The sequence below is a fragment of the Aptenodytes patagonicus genome, chromosome 6 (assembly GCF_965638725.1).
Source record: "Aptenodytes patagonicus chromosome 6, bAptPat1.pri.cur, whole genome shotgun sequence".
Lineage (NCBI taxonomy): Eukaryota > Metazoa > Chordata > Aves > Sphenisciformes > Spheniscidae > Aptenodytes > Aptenodytes patagonicus.
This window is the reverse complement of record NC_134954.1, coordinates 76,573,777-76,594,697: the sequence shown is the minus strand read 5'-3', so window position 1 is coordinate 76,594,697 and position 20,921 is coordinate 76,573,777. Positions and strand designations below refer to the sequence as shown.

The 20,921-nt window shown below is 40.1% G+C and overlaps 1 protein-coding gene across 9 annotated transcripts in view; it reads right to left on the bottom strand.

The window, feature by feature from the left end:
* TANC1 (tetratricopeptide repeat, ankyrin repeat and coiled-coil containing 1) overlaps positions 1–20,921 on the bottom strand; it is a 141,797-nt gene that overhangs the window by 14,201 nt on the left and 106,675 nt on the right. For all 9 annotated transcript variants that reach the window (XM_076343254.1, XM_076343253.1, XM_076343245.1 and 6 more), the window contains 11 exons: positions 16,784–16,906; positions 15,638–15,874; positions 14,809–14,994; positions 12,765–12,843; positions 9,007–9,140; positions 8,369–8,492; positions 8,072–8,247; positions 5,384–5,516; positions 4,423–4,514; positions 2,176–2,322; positions 505–605 (listed from right to left, as the gene is read on the bottom strand). In XM_076343254.1, the coding sequence (XP_076199369.1) occupies positions 505–605; positions 2,176–2,322; positions 4,423–4,514; positions 5,384–5,516; positions 8,072–8,247; positions 8,369–8,492; positions 9,007–9,140; positions 12,765–12,843; positions 14,809–14,994; positions 15,638–15,874; positions 16,784–16,906 (1,532 nt within the window). The remainder of the gene's footprint in view (positions 1–504; positions 606–2,175; positions 2,323–4,422; positions 4,515–5,383; positions 5,517–8,071; positions 8,248–8,368; positions 8,493–9,006; positions 9,141–12,764; positions 12,844–14,808; positions 14,995–15,637; positions 15,875–16,783; positions 16,907–20,921) is intronic.

Here is a 20,921-nt window from a genome sequence, read left to right as displayed (position 1 = left end):
CCCTATACTTCAACTATACCACTATAGTTTGGTATTTTTCCAGCTTAAAGAGATGGTACCTTCTCTCTCCCCTTGTTTTTATCTTGAACTGCTCATGATTCAACATATCCTGTCCTATAAAGGCACCCAGTTATTCTTGGTAATAAATAATGCAGCGCTGGAGTTCGGTGGCACACTGCTGACGACATTCTGCTGAGCCACATGGAGTAGCACTCCCATTCACTCTTACACTTAAAATAATCCCCCTTCATATCACTTTGTTACTTTCTGGACTGCCTAATAATTACCTAAATGAGTACTCAATATTGCTTTTTGGGTTTGGTTGGCTTTAACTGATACAGACACCTAACACAGACGGAAAGTGCACAAGGAAAGTAACTTTTTCTTTGCAAGTTCCAAATACAACTAGTGGAAAAGAAAAACAGTTATTGAAAGTGTTAGGAAGTTTAAAAAAAAAAAAAAAAAAAAAATCGGTGCAGACAGACGCACAGAATCAAACAGTACCTGCTGTTCCTCTTGGCTCTTGCTCTAGCATAATAGGCTTCATAAGACTTCGGTTTCAGATCCAATGCTTTGGTAGCAAACTCTTCAGCCATACCAAAGTCCTAATAATTTAAACAAATGTACTCATTATACATTGACAATAAAAGAAAGCTGCATGCTCCTTATTCATGGTACTGCTTCAAAAGTGCAGGTAGCTTATGCAGTATAGAAAGTCACCTTTATCAGTTAGCAAGAGCAGGTATTTTCTGAAAGACTGAGAACAGACCTCATCTTGCTAACCTTGTCTCTCATGTCTAAGGGAAACTGACTCCAACATAGCTAAAAAGCAATGTTAATATAGGTAAGATATGGTTATTTTCAATCCAAAGATGTTAAAATGCTAGAAGAGACTGCATGCTTAGCAGGATACATGACCACCTCAGATAGCAAGGCTTTAGAATGTGTTTTGAAAAAAGGCCAGTTAAAGACCTAGGAATTTAGAGAAAAACAAGAAAAATCAGGAAAGGGGTTGGACTAGTCCAGAGCTTTCTTTGATAAGGTATGTGAAATTTTTAGAGAAGAATTATACTAGATGTAATGTATTTGGTCTTCATTTAACAAGAACACAGAATAAGAGTTTAGTAAATTGTTGGTTAAACCAAAGACTGGAATTAACAAAGCAGGATTTAAATGGGGGCAAGGACAGCTATGGGGAAGACGAAGGCAGGAGCAAGTCTAATTTATATAACAGCCATGCACATGCACAGCACAGGGTGTCCATGATACTGAATTCTATTGAGCATGATGATACAGGAGGTTGGAAAGTATTAACACCCCAAAAAACGTCCTGAGATATCACGCAAGAGCAGAGCAATGATGTGATGAACTTGAGCTTTAGATGTAAGGTGATGCACTTCAGGATTAGCAAAATGTAAATGAGAGTTTATCAGTGGGATATGATAAGAAACACACACACATGCACTAGTTGGTCACAGAGCCACTTTCTGCTGTTAGTTTGATGCAACTGAAAAAGCCAATCTCATCTAGGAAGGCATCAGGAGAGGTAGTTCTAGCACAGAAAGGAAACGATTAGTACTGTTGTGCAAAGCAGCAGCAGAACTGCCTATGTAAAGTCCTGGACACCTATGTTTAGAAATTCTTCAAAAGGGAGCAGATGCCAAAAACAACTTGGATGCCTAGGGAATTAAGAAGTTACCGTCTGAAAAGAAGGAACAGTGTAAGGTATATTCAGAAAATCAGAAGTTTTTGCTCTGATGGTCATTCAGGTTCTTAGCAGCCATCTGATGCGCTGGTGAAGGTACAAAGAAACAACCAGCACATACAATACAGCCATAGTAGTAGGTTATGCTGTATGATAACAAAGGGTAGTGGTGGTGGCGGCGGCATTTTCCACTTAGTCTTTTAAAAGTACCAAAACCATCCAGCAGTTCATCATTCCAAAATAACTCTATTACATAAGAACAGCTGTAATAGATCCCCCACTGCAACATGCCCTCACATCTTATGAGCTGTCCCCATTTGTTGGCACAACAAAGCCCAGTATCAGTATACAATGAAAAGGATTCTAAAATAGCAAAAATAAACATCCAAGTACAAACTCAGTAATGCAGCAGAATAGAAGTCTAAGATTCCCAATGCCAGAGAGGCAACAGATTAACAGCACGAGCTTACATTTGTTTTTCGGCGACATCGTGATAAATTTAGGTATAATGAAACTCTCAGCTCATTGAATGCTTTCATTTCTTCTCCAAATCCTTCCCTTGGAAACTTCCTCAAGGCATACTGATAGCGCTGTGCTGCTTCCTTCATCTTACCTTTCTACAAATTTAGGGAACAAGAGGCTTTTCACAAACTCTTAATATTGCAATACTGTTGCAAAAAAGCACATTTATATTTGACACCTACCAACAGGTGCTCTTCAAATAGAAAACACAGAGCCAGTTTTTTTTAAAAAATAAATATATACAGTATGAATTACACACAGACACAATGAGAGAACTTGCGTGTTAACTAGAGTTTGTGTTTGTTTCTAAACTCATACCTTTAACGGTATTTCACCAGGATATTTGCATTAATACATACTACTTGTACCAGAGAAATTCACGTATGTACAATTCATGTATGATACAATTCATTATTTCTCTATTTTTTTTAAACAGAGCAGTCAAATATCTGATGATGCAGCATTCAAACATGCAGTCCAGCTACTGCCAGATTCACATAGGTGTCTCAGCCATGATTAGCTGGGTGACTGAGTGTATGGATTTAAAGTAGTAAAAGGTCACTCTCCTACTGCTTAACAGAGGTTGAATAAGAGAGCTAACCTGTCCTTCAGGACTACCTGAAAGATCCACCCTTGCACTGGAAATATTCAGACTCTCCAAGAGATGCTTGGAGAACATCTCCATAATGAACTGAAGATTTGAGACAGTTTTGCTAAAGACATTGAAATCCTCCTAGTATGAGAAGAAAAGCAAATCTTTTATTTGACAGATGAAGAAATTTTTCTCTTTATGGATACTACAAGTTAATTTCTTTTCATAAACATTGGGTATTTTTTATTATTTAATTCATCTTAACACTCAAAGTAGGTCAAAATTTACTGTTGAAACTGGCAAGGAAAGTATTTAAGGTTTATCTTATTTTATTTGGCTGGGGAGCTGAAAAGTAGTTATTGCATACTGTGAGCACACTCAAATACGTGTTACTCTGCAAAATAATAATCCATTTAAAACACTTTGGCAAATAAATAAAGTATATTGGAAAAAGTTTAACAAGCTAAATGACATACCACAGCTCTAGCAAGTCATTCAAATTACTATAATAAAAGTAAGCACTCTGAAAATAGATATCAGCAGGGAATTCAACCTCTTGTAACAAATTGTAAAATATATTAGTACCAAGTCCTGCTGTGTTACTCTGTGGTCTCAGAGTCTAGGCAGTGTTCAACCTCTGGAGCAACCTGAGGAGAAACTGAAGAAAATGAATTGGTGCCAGCGATGCGGTGGCACCTTCTCCCTGAACAACCAATGAGTCGCATTCAACACACCACTAGAGAAGTGTGACATAGGAGAGGATTCCCAGGGATGACAGAACTGCCTTTGTAGCATAAAATCTGTTATCCTTTAGGTTGAAAGATGTCCCATGCTTAAAGGTACCTGCTTGGATATAAAGCTCTAAACCCACTTCAGGATCAATAAACTTGATAAATCATCCAGATGTATTCGTAAGACTCCTGTACAGAATTTGGGTCCACCCTGATTCATGACGGCAAAGTCTCAAGGGTCTCTCTTCTGTACTATGCAAAGCCATTTGATACAGAACAAAGATCAGAGATAAGGTGGCAGATATTTGAGGGGCCTTATAAAAAAACCCCTACAAATCAAAAATCTTGCAGCTAGAACAGACTTTGAATGATGCTTCTATAAGCCGTTCAGCACTGTGTTGCACTAGTGAAATAACACAGGAGTATCACACAGTTTACAAAAATAAGTCCAGTCTCTCTTCTGAGCAACATATCACCACCAGTAAAAAGAATGTATCAAAAGAGCTGTCACTTTCCTCATTATATATTTAAATAGCACACAAAAGAACATTATCCTGAAGGAAAGGCTATGCCTAACTGTCAAACAAGCACCTTACAGTTGCTCTTAAGAAGTAACTGACTGCTACAAATGTTCACAGAGAGACTTGCTCAACAGAAAGAAAACGTACTTAATATTTATTTATTTTACATGGGAGTTTTCAATGATTCTTTCCCAGGGTTCTCAGGATTTCTCGGTCTCATTCCCAACATGAGAGGATATACAAGTACACATCATCTTTGAACAGAAAAGGAGGTATAAAGAACTTAATCTACCTTCAGACAGAAGTCCAATTATAATGTTCTGCTATCAGAAAAAATAAAAATCTACCTACTTTGTACAGTATATTTCCTTCTTCCATCAGTTTCTGCAGCAGAATAAGGAGAATATCGGGTTTTGAGGTGGCCATTGCCCATGCTGCATTTCCTGCAAGTTAAATTTTAAGGATCTCTGACAAAAGGGAAGAAAGTGTGTTTCTGATATCTAGTCGCACTAGAAAGCCTAATCGTACTTCAGTAGATATTCCACCTGCATGGAACTATTATTATTATCATTATTAGTGTGTGCACATATATTTAAAATATGTATATATCCATACCTGCCCCCTGCCGCCCCACACAGATAGCAGCCAGGTATTAAATGATCTGATTCATTTTACCCCTGGTCTAAAGCCAGTATAGGACAGTATGAAAGTCATGGTAAAATTCAGGCCTAAGTAAGGATCTGTATTTGATCATACTTAGTACCCAAATAATAATAAATGATGATTTAAAGGTACTACAGATTCAATAATTATCACACAGCTGCACCATCTACTTGCCTACTGATAATACATGATTTGGACGTATATTTTTTGCCCACCGTTTGCAAAAATTTATGATTCTATAATTTATTGAAAGAATGTTATTTAAATGTAAAACTTCTTAATCTAAATCATTCATAGTGTCAGAATTAAGTATCACTAATAGCGTAATCATAATTTTCTTGTTTAAGTGTATCATGAAAGAGTAACCACGTAAAGACTGACTCCTCCAGACCTCCTCATCAACATATATGAAAGAAAAGAATAGAATAAAATTACTTGCATTTCCTCACTTCTGAAGCGAGTCTTGAGTGTCTGCCTTTAAAATAAAGATTGATTTCTCTTAAGTGGGCATCTGCAAACCATACAACCTGCAAAAATCTAGTGTGTATTTCAAGATTTATTTTTTTAAATCTACTTTACAGAAATGACAGTAATTCTAGTAGAGCAGATATTCAGTTGTTTCTCTTGAGTATAGGATAGTTTTACTAACCTAGCTTAGCTCCTTTTCTCAGTAGCATAACCACTACTGACGTATTACGACATCCAATAGCTCTGTCCAGTGGCCGCATGCCACTGTGGTCAACGTGCTCAATCATTGCTCCTTTCTCTACCAAATACTGCACCTGTGAAGAGAAACAAGACAAGCCTTGTAACATTATTTTTGGTAGGAGCGGCAGACCAGTGAAATATTTAAACTACCACCTAATCTTCCTTGAAGTATACCAAGTATACACTCCAGAGTATGCTAAAGCCATTTTAAATCCATTGAACTGAATCTACTGAAAAAACACAGCATGGGAATACTATCAAACTGCACCGAAGAGCTGCAGTTAAGGAATTAAAAAAAAAACAAAACCAAAAACCACCACCCCCAAATTCCTGGAAGTACCTGTGTCAGAAAAACACTAAGACCAACACATTATGCTTGTTCCCTCCTTTGTTCATGTTCTGCATGCCAATATGCAGACACAGCAACTCAAGCATAAGGGCAGTAAGCTCAGATGAAAACAGAGTAGCAGCGTAGGCCCTGTAGTTTCAGCTTCAAGTACACCGCAACACTACAATGACAAGCATGAAGTGCAGTACCAGAATATGCTCCTAGTATAGGACACAACGCTATAATAATGCAATACGATAAACACAAAATACACAGACTACTATCGTGTAATGCGAGATACTTAAAACATTCTAGTTAACAGTGTAAATACAAGTTATGGTGCTGAGGTACCACTTCTTGCTCTATATGAAGAAACACACGTTTGTAATTTTATTAATTTCTTAACCATTCATTACAACAGTCTAATGTTGCAGTTGGACATAAATGCAGCAAATGTAAAATGCAGAAAGGGCAAATAAGAAATTTTAAGAAAGCAAAATAAGTATGCCGGACACCATCAGCTTCCACCAAGCATTCACCAAGCATCCAGAGCAACAGAGTAATTGTCCATCAGCAATACTAATTAAAAGCGCAATATATAGGAAACAACAGCGATGGCAGGTTTGATGTAAGCAATAGTTCTTTCATGTAATCATTGCTTGCCCAAATGCGACTGGCAGTAATCTAGTATGGAAAGAGGTATTAACAATCCTTCCCATTGACAGGCCTCCAAGACCCAAAGCTGCTGGCCTGCTGAGTGATCTCTTAATTAGTATTATTCCACCTTTGCCTGTTGCCCTAGCAGAAAGATCAGGTTGTTCAGCCATATGAACCGCTGATGTGGCCAGTCTATCAGGTAAACTAGCAGTCTGTACTACTCCCATGCAATAAACTACAGTAAAAGTATGTACAGGAGACTGGATATCCGTCATTCTCAAGCAGGAAATAAATCCCTCTTCAGGTACCCAGTGTTACCTAGAAACACTTGCAGCGGCAGGAATAGCTCCATGATGTGACTTCTGAAACCTAAAGCCAGTACAGAATCTAAGAGCTTATTTACAATTTCAAGTTAATTCTGACTAAGGGTGAATGGGACTTAAAGTGCTATATAGAAAGTTATACTGTATGGCAGCATTTTTATTCAAGAACTGCTGTTTTGAAACAGGACGTTGTACATGCAAACTCTATAAATAAAGATGCTAGCAAGTCTGAGGCTGTATTTGCTATTCTTTCTAGTTCCCTGGTGAACTCTTGGATCTGTTTATAGTGCATGCGGACTTGAGCATGCCCTTCCATGCAGTTTGTGGAAATTGCATTCCTATCTGGTCAGGCTTCTGAATTGTGCTTAATTACTGAGTTTTGAAGCATGAGAACAAAAATATACAATCACTTCAAAAATCTGTGATTTTAAAGATACAGAGGATTCTAAATCACAGACTTGAAACTTACTGTATACTTTTGATCTCAGTTACAGGCATGGTCCATTTCAGATTCAGAAAAACTTCACCTAAAATGCCTTAAATTCTTGGATTGTAACATTTATTACAGAGGAAGAAGGTAGTATGTGAGAAAGGTACAGGACTGAAAAAGGAACTTCAGTTGTTGTCCTATTTCTGAAATGGCCTGTGGAACCAACTGAGAAAAACTGAATTTACACCTCAAGCCTTGTATTTCCACATGACGACTGGATAGTAACACTGAGATGTGCTCAGTGCCATCTTCACAAAATGAAAAGCGTAAGGATTTCTAACAGTTCTCTCCCTGTCATGCAAAACATGTAAAAGACAAGTAATGCTGCCTTATGATGGAGAAGCAAAATCTTTCTGCATTTCATCTATTCTGGCAATATTATTCTTCCTACATCTTTCACTTGGGGTCTCTGTTCCCCTAAGATACCCAACTGACTGGGACCCTGTCAGGTAACCTCAATGGGTTTGCAGAGGCTGAAAAAAGATATTTTCCTTTCATGTCCCACAGACCTTTATTTTTTTAAATTCCCATTCATCCAACACAGAAATTTTAAATGCTACTTTTTATTGAGATTTAAAACACTCACGATGAAGTACAACAGCATGCCGTAAAACATAATGGCATAACGCTAGACTTTATCACAACTATGTCGGTACTAAAACCTTATCTAGAAAATGCTTTTCTGAGTAAACACTTGCACTGCAGTCAAGATGCTAGCAGCGTAAGCATCTTGGCTACTACCTCAAATTTCCTTTCTATTTCGGTTGGCAATATTTTGCCTAAGCCTTGTTTTGTATTATGAAAACTCAATACATGCTTAGTTCTACTTACAATATCAGCATCTCCATAAAAAGCTGCCAGGTCTAGGGGTGTTCGTCCATTTTTGTCTGTCTGATCAGTTGTTGCGCCTTTCTCAACTAAATACTGAACCACTTCCCTGTGGCCTTTTAGACATGCCCAGCTCAAAGCTGTCAGTCCTTCTTTGTCCAGAGATGAAATAGTTGCACCTGTAAAATGAAAATTAACTTTGTTATGAAGATGTCCTGTTTAATAGGCAAAATTACCTAACTCACACTGATGCAGTCTCTGGAACAGCTGTGCAGCCTTGAACCACTATTTATTTTCTACCTTCAGAAAGCAGAAATTCCACAGTGCTCAAATGTCCTTCACAAGAAGCCACCATAAGTGGAGTTCGGCCTTGCTTGTCACTTAAATTCACATCAGACCCATGCTCCACTAGAAGTTTAGCAATCTGAAATAGAAAATAGCAATTTAAAAATACATTGGCAGATTTAAATTTTAGCCATAATAGCAGGAACTTTTAAAGAAGAGGACTAAAGTTTTATAGCAGTCATTGAGAAATCCTGTGCAACTCAAGTCTTAACTGTTTGCAATTCAGGGCCTCCTCCTGACAGGAGTGGCCAGCGTGAGGAAGGCTCCTGACTCTAAGGTTCTCTCTCCATCACTACAGAAGCAGTACAGAGAATCTGAAATTGCCTCTGTTCTTGGTCTAGGAAATAAAATATTTTAACCCCTACGTATTATTTTTCAGGTATACTGTAACTAAGGTTATCATGCAGCTGATGTACTTTCGAATCCTTTGTATTACTTTAAATAACTTAAAGTGAGCTTCTGAACACATCCCCTTGAAGCCGATGCAAATGTGTATTAGAAAATTTACACTAATTTATTACAGGACTAGAGATGGGAAGAATCAAGGACCGCTTCCCAAAGGAATCCATTTAAGTCGCGAAGATGTGTCAGACCTGCCAGTGCCCCTGCCGTACTGCACAGAAAAGTGGAGGAATCCCCCTCCTATTAGCTCTCGTCACAACTGCTCCGTGTTCAAGTAGTAATTCGCAGACTTCCAGTTTTCCTCTTCCTGCAGCAGCTGTAAGGGCTAAAGAAAGCATTTTCATCAACATCATCTCTTAGCTGTTTTACCACATCCACATTATGTGAGTGTTACTGAATCCCCAATTTTTTCAACTCAGCTGCTCCATAAGATTTTCCTTACTATTTTCAGACTCAAATGAATTAGTCAGAATCAGTTTAAGTCAATAAGCCACAGACATTCTCTGGTAAACAAAAAGATGAGTCTCAAAGATAACAACTGTATCATGTGCATAGGTTTTAGGTTAAAAGGAATCTTTATGAAAATTTTGGATAAACCCACCAGCCTGAGGCAGTTCTAGTTCCTTTTTCATTAATCATTTTTTTCATGACAAGAAAGCTTCATCTCTTTTCATCGGGCCCTTGCCAAAGGTGAAGATGACAACAGTTCTGGGATTCAACAAAGGGACTGTAACTCAAGTTTCAGGAAGTACTTTTTACTTGAAGCCTAGCAGTGATGTATTACCAAACCATATTTAGATCTCTGCAGAAAGTCTGTGTCTTGGACAATTTAGCTTCATTCTGCACTAGTTAAAATTGTTTTCCCTGTTTTTCATGGTGAAAAACACAGTAGGTTATCAATCAATAGTTCTAATTCCTGTGTGTTAACTCTTGCTCTAGACTTCAAGGGATTACCGTACATTTTCCAGTACACAAGAGACATCAACACTCTAATTCACCTTAAAAACCTTTTTTGAACTGAACAGTGTATCTTGTCAAGAGCAAGTGCTCTTGACTCTATCTAAACCACAGTAACCTTGCAACTTTTAAACAGATAGATACTACTGTCAGAAGACACCTTTTCAGCTCTGGCTGAAAACATCAGAATATCACAATTGCACACACACCTACACACACTGGCGATGGAGCAGTCCAACACAATATAGTAGCAAATGTGTCCAGATAGCACAATAATAAAACCACTGATATGATCTTTATTTTAGACATTCATAAGGTACAAAAATTACTGCACATCGATGTTCACAATATACGGCTTATGAGAAAGCAGGTAATTTCCACACATTTGGCACTAACGTTTTGTGACTCTACTCAGTACCATAACGCTGAAGCGTTGCTGTAAGGCTATACATTTAAACAACTTGCCACCTTCTCCTATAGCTTATTATAATCCTTGCTTTTCACTGTGACACTCATTGAAGCTTGAAAATAAAATATTTTCCCCATCATGATTTTTTCCCCTCTTCCATTTGGCTTGCATCAACTTATTGTGTGTTTTAAATGGAGCTTGAAATTAAAATTTTTTTTTTGTTGTTTGTGTTGAAGCATCATCAGTAATGTTAACACTGTTTAGAAAATAAATTCATGTGCTAACTTCTGCAAGAATCAGCAAAGGACTCGCCCCTCCACTTTCTAAATCCTAATACCATATATTTTCCAATAAGAAGTGGGTCAAACTGTGAATTTCTTATTATTCATTTTTTAGCATTTTCAAACACGATAAAGTAGAATTTTTAAAAATTCCAATGGATGCTGAAAATAAATGAAATTACAAACACTGCAGGAAGTAGTAAATTCATTATTTTTTAACAACAACATCTAACCCATTCACTCCACTCACTTCACTATGTTAGTTACATCAACTGTTTAGATCTGAACAACTGGAAAGTAACTGTTACAGATAACAACATTAAAGGCAAAAAACCCCTATCTTGTTCAAAAAGACTTCACATTTTTTATTCTGTCAGTACCAGCATTTTAGCTCATGGTGTGACTAACATTACAGCAACAATATAACTTCCTATACCTTATCCAGGTATAAGATGACTAAACAATTCCTACAGTCAGCTTACACAACATCAGGACTAAACCCTGCCCAGGAATTCCAACTGTTCTACTCAAAAGGATCACCTTTGATACGCCTAATGGTACTACACAAAAGTCGAGAGCAGCCAAAATGATGCTATTTTCTATCACTTTTACTAGACAGTAAGTAATGCTCCAAATTAGCTAATCTGTATAGAACATATGAGGCTGGAAAAACATCTCAGAGGTGTCTTTAACCTAAGATCATCTTTTCCAACTAAGACATAGCAATGTGGACTTTGAAAAGGGTAAACTAAGGAAATTTAGAAAACAGAATCCCACCCCTACATCCTCTCATTTCATGTGTTACGTGACTTTTTTATCTGCTCCACTTTAATTTGCTATTTAACTTGCCTTGAACCTGTACTTCATACAGACATGGCCTTCAGCTAAATTAATGTGATAAAATAATGGGAATGGCAATGATGATCTTTAGCTGTCTTTCACTCTGAAAGACTCATAGTATAAAATGCCATTGAAACAGCCTCCACGATGAGCAGAACCAACTTAGGATTCAAGTAGATAACAGCAGTACAAATACATGAACAGAAACAAGCTGTTCCTGAACATGTTACTCTATGAAAAGGAACGATCTTTAAGGTTGTTCTATGCTGTTTCAAGGTGCGAAAGATTTTCCCTTTTTAAAACAGGCACTCACAAAATGCACTGCTCCTCACTCCATCTGCCTCATATTTCTAAGTGTGATCACTATCCAGTTCCGTATCATGATCCCATTTACAAAATAGACAGCAAAGAACCATGCAGTACAATACAAGTTCACTCACACATGCAAAACTGTGAAGATTCCAGCAGCATACAAATTAGCATTCTTTCCACATAAATTTTTTTACAGTCAATAACTGAAGAGCAATATTTCATGTAATGCTAATTCTGTGGCTATCTTGACTCACTCTACATGTTTTTCTTGTCCCAAACTTACTACTCTGTATCTCAGAGAGCACAAAAGTGCCACAGGGAACTGCTTGTAGTTCTCTGGACTGGGACCTTCACCTCCATCACAAGTTAGGACTGCATAAGGAAGCACTTACTTAATGAGTAAAGATTCCCGATACATTAAGCAAGAATTTCGATACAAAACGTTGACAAGAAAATATTAAAGGAAAATTAATTTAGAAACAGATGTATGTTTTTTGGAATTCATTGGATTTGCAACAGGAGTTTTGTATATGCACAGGAATAAAGAACATTTGCTTCTCCAGTATGTGAAGAGACTACTGACAATCATTGAAAGAGACTATTTTCCCACCTGCTTGTGCAATCTCAGCTGTTTAAATGAAATTGAAATGCTACTCATATGGTAAAACAGGAAAAACTTTCAGCTGCAGGCTGCACAGTTTACAGTCTGTCTTTAAAAAAAAATCTGGCATTTCCCATACATACAAAGGCATGTCTTTTCATCCACTGCCTAATTAGATCAAGTGAGGTAATTGCCTAGCACTTCTTGCAAACAAATGAGATTTAAAAAAAAAGTTCTCAAACAGATAATCCAATGAAATTCTATACTGAAGCTTGAAGCACTATATTTCCAAAGACAATTTTCAATTTAATTAGAAAGTCAGTAATTTACAGTACTTTTACTATAAAATAACTTTTCCATACATGAGATTAGTAGATTTAATAAGTTAAAAACTCTATACTTATGCTTATATACTGCATTTTATTATTAAAACTGGTATTTTCCCATGAATTTTATCACAGAAAATTAAATTTAAAAAAAATCAAAATTGAAAACTCTTACTTCTTAAATGAGCTACTTTAATTAGGGAAAATATGAGAAAGGAAATACCTGTTTCTCCCCACAAGGCATCAGTGTCATTGATGTCTATTTCATGTTCCTTTTCAATTGTCAAGATGTAACTAACCACCTGTCAAAAACAGTTAGCAGAGATGTAGTGAGTCACAAAAACCATCAGTTGTCACTTGCAAGATATAGCAACAGGTAAAAGATTTAAAACAAGTGAGAGTGCTTCTCTCTTAATGCATATGAATCAAAGAAAATTAGTATTGTTCATAATCCATCAAAGCAAATTCAGTATGATTTTTAGTATGACTTGAAGACCATTGAACGTTATTGAAAGCAGTTTAAAAAAAAGCCCAGTGCCCTTCTGTTAATTGGTTCAGGGTGTTTTTACACGATTATTATTTTAATGAGCTCCTGTGTGACCTACATATACCAGAATAATCAAGACAAACAATGCCAAAAATAAAAATAAAGCATCCCAGTTCAGCGAGGAAATTCCATATTGTCTGAAATGAAGGGGGGCAAAAAGAGAATATTTGCATACATATTGTAAAATAGGGATTCCTGTGTTTTTACTTTTACATTGTTTATATCTTAGCTGTTTTTCAAAATTTCTTCACAGAATGGCTTAAGCATACATCATTAAATGCTGATTTTTAAACTTGAGACAAGTTATAAATTAAGTTTTGCTGTGTTTTTATTTCATTAAGGAAATCTGTTTTGTAACCACCTGCTAGAAGAAGATTATTAAATTAAAACCTCTTTTACTGGCTATTTTAAACAAATTTTCTAATGGGGACACAGTCACTGAGCCTGCAGCAAGCAGGTAAGTGATTAGAATGACACTAACAAAAGTTTTGGTTACTACAGGAAAAAGCAAAGGTAGGAGAGGAGAAAGTACATGGATATTTTCAGGCTGTATGTGAAGTGATGTATACAATGTATGGAAAATCCTAAAATTCGAAATGCTAGAATATAATTTATTTAAAATTGATGAAACACACAGGACTTTTTTCTAGCTAAGAAGAATTAAGCTTCTTATTGTCCTAAAAACAAAGATGGACATTTTCAGGTAAGGTATTTATGATTAATGTGATCTGTCTTGCTGATATTCAGGAGTTGACTGCTTTGATTTATGCAGTGGACAGCAAACAAGAACTTTTATGAGACTGAAGGAATTATCCATTAATTCAAATTAATCATAGTTCAGAATCCTCAAATTTATACTGTGAGACAGTTATGGTTTATATATCATATAATAAATTAATTGCACATAGACATTTCTATGTTTGAATCGTGTAAACAACTTTAAAGATCAGATTCTTGATCTTATAGCAATTAAAAAAATAGATTTAAAAGAAGTAAATACTGAAATGGTTTTATCAAAGAGATTTCAAGTTTCCACTTTTGGCACATCACTTACACAGGAAATTTCATCAGCCTAGTGTGATCTTTATTCAAGTATCTTTACTTACTGTTTACTTTTATATCAAGGTTAAGATTTATTTTCCCAATGTACAGAAAATATACTTGTATTATCTAAATCATTTTGAGTATTTCTTGTGTTTACTTTTAGTTTTCCTTTTACTGAGTAATACTGTAATGCTGAAAACAATTCTTTTATCATATACATGCACAACCCCAAATTTCTGTCTGAAGTGACATTAAGCTGAAGTAAGCTGAAATCTGTACTTGACATGTGCATCAGGTTAAAAAGTTAAGCATGTGCAAGTATGTGCAAGATACAATTTGTTATACTATGAAAAAAAATTCAACCTGAAGCAGTAACATACTAAGATGGATCACTGATACAGAGTATCATCATTACCACTAGAGATTTAGGACAACTTCCAAGAACAATGAGGAAAGAGTAGACAGAAAATTACATATAAACAAATCCCGAAGCAAATAATATTACTGGATAATTAACTACAGCATTTAAAACAGCTACTAAGAATGCATGCTACTTTAAGTATCAGAAGTTTCAATAGTTCTGCTTTCCAAACCTCTTTTAAAAATAGCTGCAAGCACTGTTGTACAATTCTGATAAATTCAAACAGATTTGGAAATATCTAAACTATCAACCTACCTGGCAGTGTCCCATACTGGAAGCTGCTGTTAGTGCTTGTTGCAGTGCATGGCTTTTTGTTAGTGAATTTTGTTCTTGAGAAGGAGTTATCCAAACAACATTGAGCAAGTATTCAAGGATATCACAATGCCCTCTCAATGCACTATGGACCAAAGCACACTGGCCTTTCTTGTCTACACAGTCAGCCTGCATTGGGGAAAAAAAAAATGTTCAAAGTTAAAAAGACTAGTGAAAGGCCATAGAGAGGAGAAACTCCTTAACACTGCAAGACAGCAAATGTAACTCTTATCTTCAAGAAGAGCAAGAAGGAAGAGCTGGGGAATTAAAGGCCAAACAGCCTCACCTTAGTTGCTGGGAAGGTGATGGAGAAACTAATTCTGGAAACCATTTCCAAACACATGAAGGACAAGAAGGTGATCAGAGTAGTCAGCATGGGTTTACAAAGGGGAAATCATGCTTAACCAACCTGACAGCTTTCTACGATGAGGTGACTGGCTTGCTGGATGCGGGGAGAGCTGTGGATGTTGTCTACCTCGACTTTAGTAAGGCTTCTGACACTGTCTCCCATAACATTGTCATGGACAAGCTGATGAAGTACAGGTTACGTAAGTGCGCAGTGAGGTGGACCCAAAACTGGCTAAACAGATGGGCCCAGTTGGTTGTGAACAGTGGCAGAAAATGCTTCATGGAAGTCTATGTAGATGATCTGGACTCCTCATCCCCAAGTCTATGTGTGTTAATTATATAATTATGTAATCAATAACAGTTTTCTTAAGCCTTTGCATTATTGTTTTTGGTTGCAAACATTGCAGTCTGTGTATCAGCTTACCTTTGCACCTTTTTTGCACAGCAGTGAAACTATGTTCATGTGACCTGCAGCGGCTGCGTAACTAAGTGCTGTCATCCCATTTTCTGAAGTTCCATCAATAGCAGCTCCAAATTCTAGTAAAAGAGTGACCACTTCTTCATGTCCAAGGTGCGACTGAACACACAGCACTGGAGCATTATTTAGTACTTCAGTCCTGTAATTCACATTTGCTCCTGCCAAGATCAGCAGCCGACTCACCTAAAATTTAATTTAAACAAAACAATTTTCTCCTCAGATTTGTCTGAATTTATTAAGAGACTTTAACATCTTGATTCAGGTACTTATATGTTGCTCCCTAATTTTGATGTAGATTTTATTGGCAGATATCGACTTTATCACATATATAGCAATATGAAAGTTTAACATCATCTGTTAGCAAATAAATTATTGTATTACTGAACTATGTACTCCTAATACAAGACTCACCTCTCCCCTGAAACTCACTACTCTCACCACAATTTCATCTGTGGTAACAGTAAGATTTCTGAAGGTGTGACTTGCTACTACTCTGCAGATTTATGTAACTGACTCCATTAATAGAGAATCAGATTGCATAAAAAGCAATCTCAAGAAAACTGTAAGAGCATGCATGTGTGCGTGTGTGTGCACGTGCACGCAAATTTCCAATCAAAAGGCTTAGCAGTTGGCTAGAACTGCAACTTGTCAACTTGGATTTCCCTATCCATAATCCAGGGATTCAAATAATAGTGCAAAGTTCTGGCTTTTTACATCCTTTCACTCTCACAGTATCCCCTTTTACAATTCCCTTGATATTTCCCTATACAAGAAAATATGGCTGAACTCTGCCCAGCAAATCAGGTGGTACATCTGACCCCCTGAAAATGTATCCACACACATCTATGCTACAGAGCGTGGTTACATCAGAATCAGGGCAAAACCCTTCTTTCCATCAAAACTATCAAGGAAAACTGAACTGGACTTTAGCAACAGCTTAAAAAAGTACATGAAGACTTGTTATAAAGGAGTTCAGTTACAGATGCATAGTGGTGGCTTTTTTTCTTCACATTAATTTCAGCATTCATCAACAGAGTTACAGCAACAGTGACAGATGAAGCACTGATTGTACATGAATGTTTATTTTCTTACCTTCACATTGGGTGTATAGATGTTTCTCAGAGAAGCAAGAGCTGCAGACAGTCCATCAGTACTATAACCAACCCACAAGGCTTGAAGATGACTGGAAGAAATTCCAGTCCTTTTACTGAGACCCTAACAGAAATGATACAACAGGAAATTACTTGTCTGAGAACAAAGGTCACGGCTCTGGCTGGGGGATCTGCACCACCTACCCCAGTGATGGCCCATGCCTCCACCCAGACGAAGCTGCTGAAGGGAGAGGCTGCAGTACAGACCTCAGACTGTAGGAAGTGCCTAGACCTTTCTCCTGGGGCAGGGACAGGCAGCAGACCTGCCTGCAAAAGGTGTGCCCAGGTGGAGGACCTCCTGCAGGAGGTGCCTGAGCTGCAGGAGGCAGTGAGAAGGCTGCGTAACATCAGGGAGGCAGAGGAGTTAGATAGCTGGTTCCAGGTGCAGTCTGCAGTGGACCCACAGCCCATGGCCAAACAGCCAAAAACTCCCCCACTGGCACACACAGAAGGGAGGGGGGCCAATAATGCAGAAGAATGGATGGTTGCAACGGCAAGGACCAGCAGGAGGAAGAGACTTCCCGCAAAGCCTGAGGTGCCCTTGTAGAACCGCTTCACCGCTCTGCAGACTGAAGAGGAAAGACCCATCGCATCAGGAGACACACTAGAGCTGAGTTAGACAGCCCAATCTGCCCCCCATATAACAACCACTGCAACTAAGAAAAGGCGATGGGTGATAGTAGTAGGCGACTCTCTTCTGAGAGGTACGGAGGCACCCATTTGCCGACCAGACACACTCTCTAGAGAGGTGTGCTGCTTACCAGGGGCTCGTATCAGGGATGTCACTGAGAGGCTACAAAGCCTCATACAATCCACTGACTATTATCCACTGCAGCTGTTTCACGTGGGCACCAGTGACACAGCTGGGAGCAGTCTGAGGACTATCAAGAAAGACTACAGAGCCCTGGGAGTGGCGGTAAGGGACTCTGGAGCGCAGGTAGTTTTTTCATCAATCCTGCCGGTCAAAGGGAAGGGGTTTGAAAGGGCCAGTCAAACCTGGCGAATCAACAAATGGTTACAGGACTGGTGCCACAGCCAGGGGTTCGGCTACTTAGACCACGGGACTCGCTTTGGGAAACCTGGTCTACTGGGGGCTGATGGGGTCTATCTGTCAGAGAACGGGAAGAGCATCTTCAGTCATAGGCTTGCCAAGCTGGTGAAGAGGGCTTTAAACTAAAGTTGCTGGGGGAGAGGAACCTCAATCCATCCCACTCCTACCAGTTTGATGCCAGGGCCAGCAGTAGATGCCCAGAGCCTGGAGGAGGAACACAAGTCAGCAGGAGAGCGCCTGAAGAGCAGCACAAAGGAACTCCAGCCAGTAAGACAGCTTCATCGGGGGCCCGACTTAAATGCCTCTATGCAAACGCACGTAGCATGGGGAATAAACAAGAGGAGTTAAGAGACGTGCGCACGCCTGCAGGGCTACGACCTTATTGGCATCATGGAGACGTGGTGGGATGGCTCCTGTGATTGGACTGTTGGGATGGAAGGATACAGGCTCTTTAGGAAGGACAGGCAGGGGAGACGAGGAGGGGGTGTCGCCCTCTATGTCAATGACCAGCTGGAGTGCATGGAGCTCTGCATGGGGATGGATGAGGAGCCAACCGAGAGCTTGTGGGTCAGGCTTAAAGGGAGTACAGGGACAGGTGACATTACAGTGGGGGTCTACTACAGGCCACCCGACCAGGAAGACAGAGTGGATGAGGCCCTCTATAGACAGATAGGAGCAGCCTCACGCTCACAAGCCCTGGTCCTCATGGGGGACTTCAACCACCCCGACATCTGTTGGAGGGACAACACGGCAGGGCATAAGCAATCCGGGAGGTTCCTGGAATGCGTCAATGATAACTTCCTTCTCCAAGTGACAGAGGAGCCAGCGAGGAGAGGTGCTATGCTGGACCTTGTTCTCACCAACAAGGAGGGGCTGGTGGGGAATGGGAAGCTCAAGGGCGGCCTGGGCTGCAGTGACCACGAAATGGTGGAGCTCAAGATCCTCAGGGCACCGAGGAGGGCGCACAGCAAGCTCACTACCCTGGACTTCAGGAGAGCAGACTTTGGCCTCTTCAGGGATCTGCTTGGCAGAGTGCCGTGGGACAAAGCCCTGGAGGGAAGAGGGGCCCAAGAAAGCTGGGTAATACTCAAGGATCACCTCCTTCAAGCTCAGGAGCGATGCATCCCAACAAAGAGGAAGTCAGGCAAAAACGCCAGGAGGCCTGCATGGATGAACAAGGAGCTCCTGGACAAACTCAAACACAAAAAGGAAGCCTATAGAGGGTGGAAGCAAGGACAGGTAGCCTGGGAGGAATACAGAGAAACTGTCTGAGCAGCCAGGGATCAGGTTAGGAAAGCTAAAGCCCCGATAGATTTAAATCTGGCCAGGGACATCAAGGGCAACAAGAAAAGATTCTCTAGGTACGTCGGGAATAAAAGGAAGACAAGGGAGAATGTGGGCCCTCTCCGGAACGAAACAGGAGACCTGGTTACCTGGGACACGGAGAAGGTGGAGATACTCAATTACTTTTTTGCCTCGGTCTTCACTGGCAAGTGCTCAAGCCACACTGCCCAAGCCACAGAAGGCAAAGGCAGGGACTGGGAGAATGAAGAGCCACCCAGTGTGGGAGAATCCCAGGTTCGAGACCATCTAAGGCACCTGAAGGTGCACAAGTCCATGGGATCTGATGAGATGCATCCGTGGGTCCTGAGGGAACTGGCAGATGAAGTTGCTAAGCCACTCTCCACTGTATTTCAGAAGTCGTGGCAGTGCGGTGAAGTTCCCACTGACTGGAAAAGGGGAAACATAACCCCCATTTTTAAGAAGGGGAAAAAAGGAAGGCTCGGGGAACTACAGGCCAGTCAGTCTCACCTCTGTGCCTGGGAAGATCATGGAAGAGAGCCTCCTGGAAGCTCTGCTAAGGCACATGGAGGACAGGGAGGTGATTCGAGACAGCCAGCATGGCTTCACCAAGGGCAAGTCCTGCCTGCCTGACCTAGTGGCCTTCTATGATGGAGCGACTACCTCAGTGGACACGGGAAGGGCTACAGATGTCGTCTATCTGGACCTCTGTAAGGCCTTTGACACGGTCCCCCACAACATCCTTCTCTCTAAACTGGAGAGGTATGGACTTGATGGGTGGACTGTCCGGTGGGTGAGGAGCTGGTTGGATGGTCACATCCAGAGGGTGGTGGTCAACAGCTCAATGTCCAGATGGAGGCTGGTGACGAGTGGCGTCCCACAGGGGTCCGTATTGGGACCAGTACTGTTTAATATCTTCATCAGTGACATAGACAGTGGGATCGAGTGCACCCTCAGCAAGTTTGCAGATGACACCAAGCTGAGTGGTGTGGTCGACACGCCAGAGGGACGGGATGCCACCCAGAGGGACCTGGACAAGCCTGAGAAGTGGGCCCGTGTGAACCTCATGAGGTTTAACAAGGCCAAGTGCAAGGCCCTGCACCTGGGTTGGGGCAACCCCCGGTATCAATACAGGCTAGGGGATGAAGGGATTGAGAGCAGCCCTGCTGAGAAGGACTTGGGGGGTACTGGTGGATGAAAAGCTGGACATGAGCCAGCAATGTGCGCTCGCAGCCCAGGCGGCCAACCATATCCTGGGCTGCATCAGAAGAAGTGTGGCCAGCAGGTCGAGGGAGGGGATTCTGCCCCTCTACTCTGGCTCTGGCGAGACCCCACCTGGATTACTGCATCCAGCTCTGGAGCCCTCAGCACAAGAAAGACATGGGCCTGTTGGAGCGGGTCCAGAAGGAAGCCATGAAAATGATCAGGGGGATGGAACACCTCTCCTGTGAAGAAAGGCTGAGAGAGTTGGGATTGTTCAGCCCGGAGAAGAGGAGGCTCCAGGGAGACCTTATTGCAACCTTTCAATACTTAAAAGGGGGCTTGTAAGAAAGATGGGGACAAACTTTTTAGCAGGGCCTATAGCAATAGGACAAGGGGTAATGGTTTTAAATTAAAAGAAGGTAGATTTAGACTAGATACAAGGAAGAAATTTTTTACGCTGAGGGTGGTGAAACACTGGAACAGGTTGCCCAGAGAGGTGGCAGATGCCCCACCCCTGGAAACA